Source organism: Nicotiana attenuata, unplaced genomic scaffold (genome assembly GCF_001879085.1).
Source record: "Nicotiana attenuata strain UT unplaced genomic scaffold, NIATTr2, whole genome shotgun sequence".
In the NCBI taxonomy this organism is placed as follows: Eukaryota; Viridiplantae; Streptophyta; class Magnoliopsida; order Solanales; family Solanaceae; genus Nicotiana; species Nicotiana attenuata.
In genome coordinates, this window is record NW_017670858.1 from 166,165 (window position 1) to 179,488 (window position 13,324).

The window sequence follows — 13,324 nt, forward strand, 5'->3', positions numbered from 1 at the left end:
CAAGCTGTCGAACTAGGACTGTGGTCATCACGTATTTAGCAAGTCCACAATCATGTCACCATGTTAGCGCTAAATACCAATCTATACCTTGCGCATATAGCCCTCTCCCTCTCAGAAAGGAATAATAACCTGTTATGTAATTCCTTGAAATGACAAAATTCGTTCTCGCCTGTATGCTTGTTGTGTGGCTTATGTTTCCGTATCTTCATGCACTCGGGACTGGATCGGATTGGGACTTGAACTCGAAGATCTCGACGGGCGAAGTAAGTCATTAGCCCACAAGGTGCCAGATTCGACTAACGCCGAAGCTAAGTACGAGGTTGTGATCGGATCTGAAGCTAGCACTCTTAGTTCATTGCCAATCAGATCGAAGGGACTTTCTAGACCCAACTACTGGAGGCGGAAAAAAACACCACGCCAAAGAACCACAAGATGTCATCCAAAGTTTGATGGATATCGGTTGTACCAATGATGGCAGCTACGAAGCAAAGCCAAAGAAGGGAACATGGTCTTTCCCTTCCACTCGTCAACCAATCAGTCGAGGTAACAAACGATTTCATTTGGCTTTAACTTGCTATTTCATTTCAGAGTGAGACAGGAACAGGGGCATCCTCACAGACACGCGAACAGGGAACAAACACCATCAAAATAGCACACCGAGAAAATGCTTCGTGCCATATCATCCTGCAGTCAACGGTCGAGCAAAACCCCCTCCCCCCCCCCCCCCCTAGTAAGTTAGTACTCAACGCCATAAATGAAAAGTCTGTATAGACTGGGACTGGGTCACTAGCCCGGAAAACATACGAATCTCTCCAACATGCAGACAGAACACAAGTGCATGAAACTTACCCACGCGCTTGCCAAAACCACTATGCGATGACATAACTAGCTAATATTCGATCCCGTACATACATTAAGACGTCGCAAAGCTTGAGCGAGACATTCATCGCCCGGCCTATCAACTACCTCTCCAGGCTGAGCGATGAAGGGACTAGATAGACTGGGACTCCTTGAATGTATGTACGGACCGTACAACAACATGTAGTATTCTCCAATAAATGAGTAAGCGAAGCAGCATACGGAATTCTTACGTAACTCCACCAAGTTTACACATCGCGCCAACACAGGAAATGTACATTCGAGCTCGCTCGAATTAATAATACAAATTCGACCTCGCTCGAATTAACAAGTCAAATTCGACCTCGCTCGAATTTACAACAAGACAAATTCAACCTCGCTCGAATTAACAAGTCAAATTTGACCTCGCTCGAATTTACAACAAGAAAAATTTGACCTCGCTCGAATTAACAAGTCAAATTCGACCTCGCTCAAATTAGCAAGTCAAATTCGACCTCACTCGAATTAGCAAGTCAAATTCGACCTTGCTCGAATTAGCAAGACTAATTCAACCTCGCTTGAATTAACAAGTCAAATTCGACCTTGCTCGAATTTACAACAAGACAAATTCGACCTCGCTCGAATTAACAAGTCAAATTCGACCTCGCTCGAATTAGCAAGGCAAATTTGACCCCGCTCGAATTAACTACCGAAAGTCAGGGACTTATTGTAAGAAGATTCAAGAAATTCAAAAGGAAAAGAGAAGGAAAGGCCAAAGACGTACAATCAACGACAAATCAACTGTTCCATTAAAAGGAAAAATAACGTCTTACAAAGGGCCAAAAGAGCCCCCCACCCAACTAACTGAGTACTGAAAAACTAAGTACAGGAGGAAAAATTAAGTACAAAAGCTTCACTCAGCACTATCCCCATCCACGGCGCCATCTCTCTCCCCGCTCGGTTCAGTGGCTTCACCTCCACTGTCACCCTCTCCATTAGAATTTTCATCAAAAGTAAGCACGTCCTCGGTCTCATCGTCTCCACCGGCCTCCGATGTCGGGGGTCATAGCCGCAGGCAAGCCGGGGCTCACGCGCTTTAACACGAACTTCTTCGAAAGCGGCTTTAGGAACATTCCCCGCTGCCAACAAGCCCTTATATATATCCCGCTGAGCCTCAGTGTGGATCCACATCTCGTATAAAGGGGGAAGAACGTCAACAGAGGCGGACGCAGGAGAAGGAGTCGAAGCCAACAATCGCGTCCTCTCAGCCTCGAGAGCAGCAACTTGATCACCCAGGTTCAAGACATCTCCCTCAAGCCCACCAATTCACTTATCAAGCCGCGCCTCCCTCAGAGCGGCCGTTTCCATCTTAGTTGCTCGTTCAGACCTGAGAACGCGGATAGAATCTTCCAATGCCGCACTCAGGCTCCCTCAGCCCTTTCCAGCTCGTTCACCTTCCTTTCCAACTCGGTCTCCTTCTTCGCCAATTCAAAAGAATTCTACTTAAGGAAGAACGACTAGGAGTCAGCCAAGCCGAAGTCACGTGCAGGAAGCAATATACCAGCGAATGATTCAGCTATGGTCGAGGTCGAGCACTCAGTTCGGCCCGAACGGCTAGTTCAACACTTAGACATTTTAGAGGAATATTCTACAGGATATTCCAGGAACTTAGGTACTCCGGTTAAGGACCGTAGGGTAAAGAAAAGTGTTTTGTATAAATATCATGAGAGAGAGTAACAGAGAGGGGGCGGATGGGAACACATACATCTCTCTGAAAGAGAAGATGTTCCATCCTCTCAGGCTCTTCGCCAAAAGGGAGAAAAATCTCAAGATCTTGGCAGTCGTCCGTAGTTCAACTTTATCAAATGTACGGAGGTTTATTTTGTTCAAGAGTGGGGACTCTTTTCCTTTATGTATTCTTAGTTATCATTTGATATATTAGGAGCCATCTTCTTTTTCTTAGACTATGGAATCTAATCGCGACTGTAATCAAATTTTACGTTCAACTATGCTTGTTTACCTGTCTTCTATCTCAGATCTAGAATAAATTATCTCTTGCTAGGATTTACCCCATATCTTCTTATTTAATTAGTTTAACAAAAAGGGTTAAAGACTTTTTTTGTCTAACAAGATTAAAGCTTGCTACTACTATTTGACATAGCAAATACAATATCCTAATAACAAAGGGACGCATAATGTTTTAAAAAAATACCGAAAATGAATAGAACCACACCAATAAAAAGAGATCAAGATATTGGGACGACTTTAAAAATTAAATTTACTTGTACATAATAAAGTAATTAAAAAATTAATATTTAATTATCCACCAAGTTAAAACCCCACATAAACTAGGAAAAGTACATTAAATTAACCTTGGTAACCACTAGAAAATAAAAATTCCATTTTGACATCATCAAACTCAAAGGTAAGGATTGAGAGGTTCTACTTCTAGAAAAGACGGAGTCTTGAGTCTAGCGGACCCAGTCGTCTACATCTTACGCGCCAACGAAGACCCCAGTGTCACAACACTAAATAGGTATTCCATGTACTAACTAATTTTTGAGAGTCACAATCACAAAAAGAGTAAAACTAAATATTCCTTCCCGGTCCTATATATTGGCGGTTTAATAAATAGAATTTGTTTTAAAATATTTCAAATCTTAAAAGAATAAGAAGTAGTATGTATTAATTTCATTTTCTTGTAAATACTTACTATATCAATTAGTGGAGTTTTCATTAAGTGAAATATTTATTATTAAGATAAATAATGTTTTAAACAAATACTTTTATGATTAAGTTATTAAATGCCAGTTTTGATAATTTCGAAAAATCTTAAAAGATGACTAAATGGATTTGAGGTACTATTAATTAATATACAAAAATTATATATGTTTAGATTAAAAATTTTGGGGGTGGCTATAATGTGTAGATTTTCTAATCTAAATTCACACCTTAGGAGTAAGTACTTCTTATTAGAATGTTTTCATTCTTAAAATTCGAACCCGAAATATTTAATTAAGGATCCCACACAATTTTTAGCGGCAATTATAACAAGCTAAAGTGCGCTTGCTTTCCAAATAATTCAATATAAAAGGTAAATCCCCTGATCTTGTTTGCTGTTAGGCCTTTGCATTCTGAGTGTATCCATGAGTGGCATTTATTTACCTACTCTTTTCATTTGATTTAATGTGAAAGTTATTTTTAATAGTGATTTAAACTTGATAACTATTATTCAATAATTAATATATAACAACAATTTTTATGAAATAATAAAAGAAAAAGAAGAGTATTGCAGAGAAAAGTAGGGAGGGAGAATTCTTATTGATTTGGAGTCAATTACAATAGAATAGAACCCCTCTATTTATAGGGGAAAAGTGACTTAGCACCAAGTAAAAAACCCCTAGAATCTCTCTAGAATATAGACATTCACCTTAAATACAATTCTATTTATAACACTCCCCCTTGAATGTCTATTCAACAGATAATGTGCCTCGTTAAAACCTTAACTAAAGTAAAACCCAATGTGAAAAAAATTCTAGTAAAGAAAAAAGAGTTCACATATCTAACAATACGCCTTTTGGTTGCCTCGTTAAAAACCTTGCAAGGAAAACTTAGTGGGACAAAACCTTATAAGGGAAAAAGCGTACAACGCATATTAACTACCCCTAATGAGAGCATCAATTTACATCTTTAAGCCTTCGCATCCCAATCTTGTGCACTAGCTTCTTCAATGTTGACGTCGGCAGAGATTTGGTGAACAAATAAACCATATCAACTCCATTGAATATATTGCACCTTGAAAATTCTTGCTATCACATTATCATGCTTATAGTTATAGTAAGATACAAATGTGCGCAAATATCACTTAGGATATGGTACTTCAGGACCAAGAATTGTATATGGTTTAAGCGATTTAAATCCTTCAAGGATTATCATATAAGTCATATAATGGACTTTAATTAGATGCATATCAAGTTTTCATGTCATGCTAGACAAATAAGATATCGAAAACTGATTGCACATATCATTGACTTTATACTTTCAAGTGTTTGAACTGTAGGTCCAAAACCACATGTATTTCATATGAAACAAATTCTATTCGAATTATGTCTCTTTCATTTGGCCAATATTTTTGTATATGTATTCGACAGGCTTAAGTTCCTCATCTATACTTGCGCTATGATAGATGTCTTCAACGAACATTTTATATCGGTTCCAACATTTTTTCATAAAGACATAACATAGAGATCTCTTCGTTCATATTTTCAGGTACTTGAATCTCTCCTGAGATTTTATGAAGTGCTATGTCATGTGATCTTCTAGATCACTTTCCTCCTTATTATGATCATTTTGATCATTCACTCATCTTCTTTATTAAGAAGTTTATTTGAAATTGATTTGTCTATACGTTTTAAGCGTACCATAGACTTTGTCCTTCTAAGACTTATTCTAATAGGAGCATTTGCCGTGAGAATATAGTTACTTTCTTTGGATCAGTAAATGCGTCTGGCATGCTTTGCAATATATTGCAAATGGATTATCTTTTTATGAACTTCAAGTTCATATTATCTTATTCGAGGATCTAGATGTACACACGATAATTCATTCCATGTAACTTTTTCTCAAATGTTTATCTTATCTCCCCCTCATGTTAGAAAAACTAACTTGCTTCCTCAATTTTGAAAATCCATCTTTGTGCGTTATGGTGTTAATCAAAATATACACCGCATAATAATAAGATGGAATTATTTGATTCTTGACCCAGAACCATTTGTGAGGGGAGAAAATAATATACTTTCGTATATAACGTATATCAAACTGATATACAAAACTTTGTTCTCATAAGCAATAGTTTAGCTATTAAGTGGAGGCACTCAATAATTATTTTGCTAAACTAACAGTGATGTAAACCAACTTATCAAGATAAATTGTCTTGAGTAAAAGATCTAGAAATTATGCTCTAAATTAAATTATTGAGCAAGTTACCTCGCAAACACCGGTCAGGTTGCGGGTTGATAATAATCGCACATGTAAGCATCTCATAGATGCATGTTATGTGGTATACATGGCAGGTGAATGGCCAGATTCACCTTTGATATTTCCAGCATTCATGAGATCAATCCAAATTTTAATTGGTCTATTAATTAACGAGAACAACGTAAGAGAATTCGTACAGAATTTTCTAGTTCTTTAATATTTACCCATGTTAATTCTCTTTTATTTTTGCACATTATACTTAAATTAACATGGCTAAACCAATTATGCCAACTGAATAAATTATCAATATTGATAAAGTTCAGGTTTACACCATGACGAGTGCAATTATCAATAAACTTCAAGTTTATTGTGATATGGGTTTTTATATCAATAAACATCCATTTTATTGTGGTATTCTTTTGTTTGTGTAGTACAAACTGGTGAATAAAGCGGGTAGCTTTCCACATACATATTACCCCGCTACAAGTTGTAGTAATAGAAGATATTAAATATTTGCTTTATGTATAGTCTCAATATAACCAACTGCTTTCGCGAATACTTTAGAAACTAAATAAGTTTCTTTGAGACTTACTACAACATAATGCCTTATTGATAATTAATTTTATTTCTCCAAAATAGTAATAATTGGCTTTTCCAGAGCTCTCAATTAATTTTGTACTACCACATATTCATCAACATCCATATGGTGAATATCTCTTTTAAAGAGAAAGTTATACCATTATGGTTATGGTCAAAATTATATGCAAGATCTGTTTCTTACATTACCGTTGTTTTTTAATAATCACATTGCCAAAATATTTTGGCGTACAATAGGTATGTGACCGATGATCATTCATGCCATAATAATGACATTATTTTCTTATTTCCTCTCAAACCTCATTCTAGAGGTGAGTGTGGTATATTCACTACCACTAGCACGTTCATATTCTTCTAAGAATGAATATGTATTCATAAATCACATGTTGTCACATTCACATCATGAACGGACCATAATCATATATATGTGCTTTATAAAATCTCATGTCAAATCGATGACATATATTACTTTCACAAAGTGAATGATTATTTTGAGAATCCTTATTGTTCTCACTATCAAAATGATGCCGATTTATAATTTCGTCTATTGCCACGTCCACATCCATTTATACATTAACAGTAATAATTTTGTCTTCTTTCAGACATATTACATACTGCTATCACATTCTCTTAAGGGAATGAGAATGAAGCAAATTCAATGGGACGAGTTTCCACTTCTTGTGCTCACAATCATACATGAATTTGATCATGGCAAGATATAGAAATTTTACCACTTCGAGTGGTTATAATTTCTTACTAACTCCACTAGAGTTATAATAAAAATTTATTGTCTTTTCTTGTATTTAAAATCAAATTATAGAATAAATGAGAAAAATACGGTAAAATACTTACCTTAAAATCCAGAATTTAATCATGAAGGAATAGGAACAATTGACAATCATTATGCTCAATCCCAAAGCTTCTACTCGATTGGTTAGAGTCTCGTGTTGATAACGTGTTATGAAATAATAAAAGAAGAAGAGTATTGCAGAGAAGTAAGGAGAGAGAATTCTTATTGATTTGGAGTCAATTACAATATAATAGAACCCCTCTATTTATATGGGAAAAGTGACTTAGCCACCAAATAACAAACCCTAGAATATCTCTAGAATATAGACATTCACCTTAAATACAATTCTATTTATAACAACAATGACATAATAACAACAACAACTACCCAGTAAAATTCCACATAGTGGGGTCTGGGGAGGGTAATGTGTACGCAGACCTTACCCCTGCCCCGATAGGGCAGAGAGGTTGTTTCCGATAGACCCTCCGCTCAGAAAGACGGAAATAAAAAACAAGAAAAGAGAATTCATTAGTAACTCCAGTAACAATGACATAATACATGCATTAATATAATTTAGTACAATTAAATGAAAATAAAATGTCACATGATGACATCAAAACCATTTTTAACATTTCTCGGCGCACTTATCCTTTTGATCATTTCAGATGAATTCTATAATTTTTGTTTTGAATTTAAATATAATTATTTTATTATGCTTTATGTAAAAGAAAAATGCAAGTCATTAGGAAAAGAACTTTCACCGGATTACTTGCTATTAGAATCATATGACAAATATTTATTTGCTAAACAGTCAAATCCGAGGAGACACTAATGGAGTAACTAATTTAATATGAAGGGAATAATCTGCTATTCTGACTGAGATGAATATTCTTTAGGGTATTGGATTCAAATTTGTTAACGAATAAACTTAATACTCTCATTCATTGACAATAATGTTGTTTTTACTGTCTACGTAAGACTCGTCTCATTTGAGACGTAAGATAATTACATACTTGTTTTTTTAATTCTATTTAGATACCTTACATTTCATTGTCAGAATATATTTAATTTCGGAAAAGGGCCTGATATATCCCTCTACTTTGTTTTATTATTCAATCTTATCCCCCGTTATATTTTCCGTTCAAATTTACCCCTGCCGTCCATCAAAGTTCTATATTTGCCCCTATTTTAACGGCCGGGACGCGTGGCACATTCTGAATACGGAAAAGGGCCTGATATATCCCTATACTTTATTTTATTGTTCAATCCTATCCCTCGTTATACTTTCCGTCCAAGTTTATCCATGCCCTCCATCAAAGTTCTATATTTGCCCCTATTTTAACGGCGGGGACACGTGGCATATTGTAGGAGAAAGAACCAGTACAAAAACAAAAAAACTCCAAACCGCCCTAGAACCCATGACCCACATGCTCGTTTTTCCTCTCTTTTCTCTTAAATAAAAACTTTTAATCCGTGTAAGAGATTATCTTAGTCTGACAAAGAGATGAGATTCAAAGACACAAGGTTCTGTCATCTCTTTGCTTGTTGCCACCATTTTTTCTTACTTCTATTTTCTTACTCCTCACTAGGGGTGGCAAAATGGTTCAAAGAAAACAGTTAACCACTCATATTATCCACTAAAAAATGAGTTGGATAATGAACTTTTTAAAAACGGGTCAAATATGGATAAGAATCATATTATCCATTTAGAAAATGGATAACCAATGAGTAACCAATGGATAACCAATTGGTCTAACTTTTACATTTGTAAAGCCTCAAATTTGGCTGGTTCCTCAAGTTAGGAGACTAAGAATTCTTCCAAAAGTGATCATATACAAGAAGTCATGGATTTAATATGGGTAACCATATTATCCGCCGTTAACCCTGTTTTTATCCGTATTAGATATGGGTCGGGTCGGATAATTGATCCGTTTTTTCATTACTCGTTTTCGACCTGAACCATATCCGACACGACCCGTCCGTTTGCCACTCCTACTCCTCACTCCCTTACATTTTTTTCTTCCTCTTGTTATCACTGAATGAAACTCCACCTTTGAAAAACAAACTGCTCGAAGTCGCCCACAATTCTTTGCATATGTATTTTTCTTTCAATCTCATGATTTAAGAAAAAATTGAAAAGGTGTGGCAGAAAATTTAAACTTCATACGGCTTGATGGAATCTTTCTCGGCGATCTCAAAATAACGATAGGAGGTTGGGTCTAATTTCGAACAGTTCAATGAAGCTGGGGAAGTAATTTCTACGGCTAAAATTAAATATAGTATATTCATACATGCCCAAGTACTCAAGACCATTCACGAAGTCACGCCGGCGCCGGAAATTGGTCTTTGAACCTCATCTCTCTATCAGACTAAGATAATCTCTTACACGGATTAAAATTTTATCTAAGAGAAATTTGGAAAAAAATTAAGAGAGGAAAAACGAGCATGCGGGTCATGGGTTCTAGGGCGGTTTGGAGTTTTTTTGTTTTTGTACTGGTTCTTTCTCCTAAAATATGCCACGTGTCCCGGCCGTTAAAATATGGGCAAATTTAGAACTTTGATGGAGGGCATGTGTAAACTTGGACGAAAGTATAACGAGGGGTAGGATTGAACAATAAAATAAAGTATAGGGATATATCAGGCCCTTTTCCGTATTCAGAATGTACCACGTGTCCCGGCCGTTAAAATAGGGGCAAATATAGAACTTTGATGGACGGCAGAGGTAAATTTGGACGGAAAGTACAACGGGGGACAGGATTGAACAATAAAACAAAATAGATGGATATATCAGGCCCTTTTCCGATTTAATTTTAGTGTAATATAAGATTACTAAGATTGAATACCACCGAGGAATGTGGTTGGATAAATGAGATCCTATATTTTTATCCAGATATTTCAAATTTAAGCCTTATAAATGAAAAACTCTCGATTCTTTTTATGGATTATGCAGAATACGAAGTTAATCAGGTCAGTAAATTTCACATATCAAATAGTTATAAAAATAATAAGGTTAAGTCACAATTACTAACAAGCCAATTTTCTTGAGAGAGATCTTCTACCATATAGTACTATTAATAAATCTACTCTCTTCCTTATATTTTAACTTTTCTATTGCAATCATACTTTTATTTAATACTCTAAATATTAACCAATTTTTCTTTAACCATTGCTTATATCAACATTCTAAAATATTTTAATTTTGAAAGTTAAGCATAACTAATTTCTCTTATCTTTGATTAGATGTTTCACGAGCCTTCTATATTCCATAGTGTGACTCTGTCAGCAAAACTGACTAAAACGTTCTACCAAATAGTCCTTAGTTTATCGTCACATCCTTTAATCTCTACCCTCAGATTAAACCAAAAGTAAATCCAACGGACAAGATTTAACATCAAAGATTCGTCGTTCAAATTTATGTTACACGTTCTTGATTGGACCATCTCAATTGAAGATGATGCGTGTCCACTGCGTGTGATCGTACATGTTAGCAAAAGTTGAAACCAAACCCTTATTAGCTTAATTTACGATATTTAGTCACCAATTAGATTAGATTATTTTTTCCCTTAAAGTTATTACCTTTTGAGAATATTGGTTTTTATAATCACTAAAATTTCCCTTTCGTCACTTTTCATTTTTCCTTTTTTTAATTTCCAACAAACCGATATACGCGGTCCAAATGAACCACAATATAAAGGCTTATTCCTCCTGTTAGGGTTACACAAACATCCTCTTCTCTTGCCTTTCTCTGTGTTTTCTCTTTCCTTTGTCCACTGAAAGAAATAAAAATAATTGAATCTGGGATTTGCCATCTATTCTTATTTTTATTTGATGGCTCTCTTGGATTTTAAGATTTGGGAATTTTCTTGAAATTTCCTTGTCATTTTCCACCATTTCTTCATCTTATTTTAGTGGGTTGGCTCTAATTTCTTAAAGTTTGAATCTTTTGCCTTAGGGTTATTCAGTCTTGAAGGGTTGATCTCTTTTTGATAATATCTTTTCAGTTCCAATTCCTATTGAAGGTGCGGATTTTTGGGGGTTTGATCCGAATTTCGTGTTTGTTATTTCATTTCTCCAATTTCTACTCTCAACAATTTGTGGGTTGAATTTCAAATTGTCAAAAAAGTTATAAGATTTTGTTTATTTGTCTGTTCATGTGACAAAAAAAAAAAAATTTTTATAGAAAATGCCAGTTACAGATTATCAAGGGGCATCAACATCTTTCACAAATTTTGGAAGGTCACTTTTAAGTATGCGCCGTGATCAGGTGCATTCAATGGAATCTGCTCATGAGGCAACTAGCCAAGAGCTAGAACTTGAATCTTTTCAAAAGCAAGTCGCTGAGCGTTTCAATGAATTAGCTTCTGTTGATTCTGATCAACTGCTTTCGATCCCGTGGATTCGAAAACTCTTGGATGTATTCCTCTGTTGCCAGGAACAATTCAGGTCCATTGTGTTTAATAACACTGCTTACTTGAATAAAGCTCCAATGGACCGTTACATTACTGATTATTTCGATAGGAGTGTGAAGGGTTTGGATGTATGTAACGCGATAAGGGACGGAATTGAGCAGATCAGGCAATGGCAGAAGCATATGGAGATTGTTTTGTGTGCATTGGAGAATCAGAGGAGTGTTGGTGAAGGTCAATTTCGTCGCGCCAAAAAGGCGTTGGTCGATTTGACTATTGGTATGCTAGACGAAAAGGATTCTAATCAAACTGTTAACCATAGAAACAGATCATTCGGGCGAAACAATACTCAGAATGATCATAAGTCTATGGGGCATTTTAGGTCTTTATCGTGGAGTGTATCGAGGAATTGGTCTGCTGCTAAGCAGCTCCAAGCAATTGGTAATAATTTAGTTGCTCCGAGGAGTAATGAAATTGTTGCTAGTAATGGATTATCTTTGGCTGTTTTTACAATGAGTTATGTGTTGTATTTTGTAATGTGGGCACTTGTGGCTGCAATTCCTTGCCAAGACCGCGGCTTGCAAACACATTTTTATGTGACTAGGCAATTCGTTTGGGCTGTTCCAATTTTGTCTCTCCACGAGAGGATTTTGGAGGAATCGAAGAAGAGGGATCGTAGAAATGCTTGTGGATTATTGAAGGAGATTCAGGAGATTGAGAAATGCGCGCACCAAATGAACGAATTGATCGATAATGTTAACTTCCCAATCACAGAGGAAAAAGATGGAGAAGTAAAGGAAAGAGTTCATGAACTTGGGCTTGTCTATGATGGTTTAAAGAGTGGATTGGATCCATTGGAGCGCCAGGTTAGAGAAGTGTTTCATAGGATCGTTCGGAGCAGGACTGAAGGCCTTGACTCTATTGCAAGATGAAATTGTGTAGCAGAATTGGTTGATGGTTGTCTTTTCAGAAGCATATATTATTAGAACATGAGCATAATATGATATAGATTTTCCCCTTTTTTTCTTTTCTTTGGTTGACCCTTTTTTAGATGAGAAGAGGAGGGAGAATGGTTAATGGTGCAATGTACCAGAAAAATAAGTAGTTTAAAGGTAAAAATCATGTATTTTCACTTCATATTATGTAAAGAAATTAGGAAAAGAAAAGGTGGATCTTTGGTCCATTTTGGTGATGTTCATCTTGTTTGGGATTGTATAATCACATTTCTCAGTAAGTTTGTTCAGTTTTTCTTGTTCTTGGTACTTGCAACATTGGTATATATTGATACATCTCTTGATTAAACTGGAAGTTGCTATCAACTATGAATTTTTCTGGATTAAGATGTTATACTCTAGAAATGGTAAAGCTTACTGAATGAGCTGTCACTATAAAAGGAATGTCATAGATCAATTGTTGGACTTTAAGCATTGGCCTTTAAAGACTTTAAGCATTGGGCTTTAAAGAATAAGAGTATGAATTGGGAAATAAAATGGAAGGAAATGAAAATCTGAATCAAGTGAGCTTTTGTCATGAACTTTGTACTACATTGGTGAAAGACAACTACACTTGTGTGTATAAATATAGGATCACTTCTTAGAGCTCTTAAAAGGAGTTGAAAAGAATGAACCCTCGTGCCGTCGTCGCTCGACTTCGGGTTTGGATTTGGATTTGTCAAATGATCGATAAAATTATTTTTTGGACAAAATTTATTTAATTA

At 35.7% G+C, this 13,324-nt stretch overlaps 1 protein-coding gene across 1 annotated transcript; it reads left to right on the top strand.

The window, feature by feature from the left end:
* Positions 1-10,901: 10,901 nt before the first annotated feature.
* On the top strand, positions 10,902-12,862 carry LOC109243960. The gene has a single exon (XM_019410978.1). It carries the CDS (start codon positions 11,385-11,387, stop codon positions 12,537-12,539), a length of 1,155 nt encoding a protein of 384 aa, XP_019266523.1. The 5' UTR covers positions 10,902-11,384; the 3' UTR covers positions 12,540-12,862.
* The last annotated feature ends 462 nt before the right edge of the window (positions 12,863-13,324 follow it).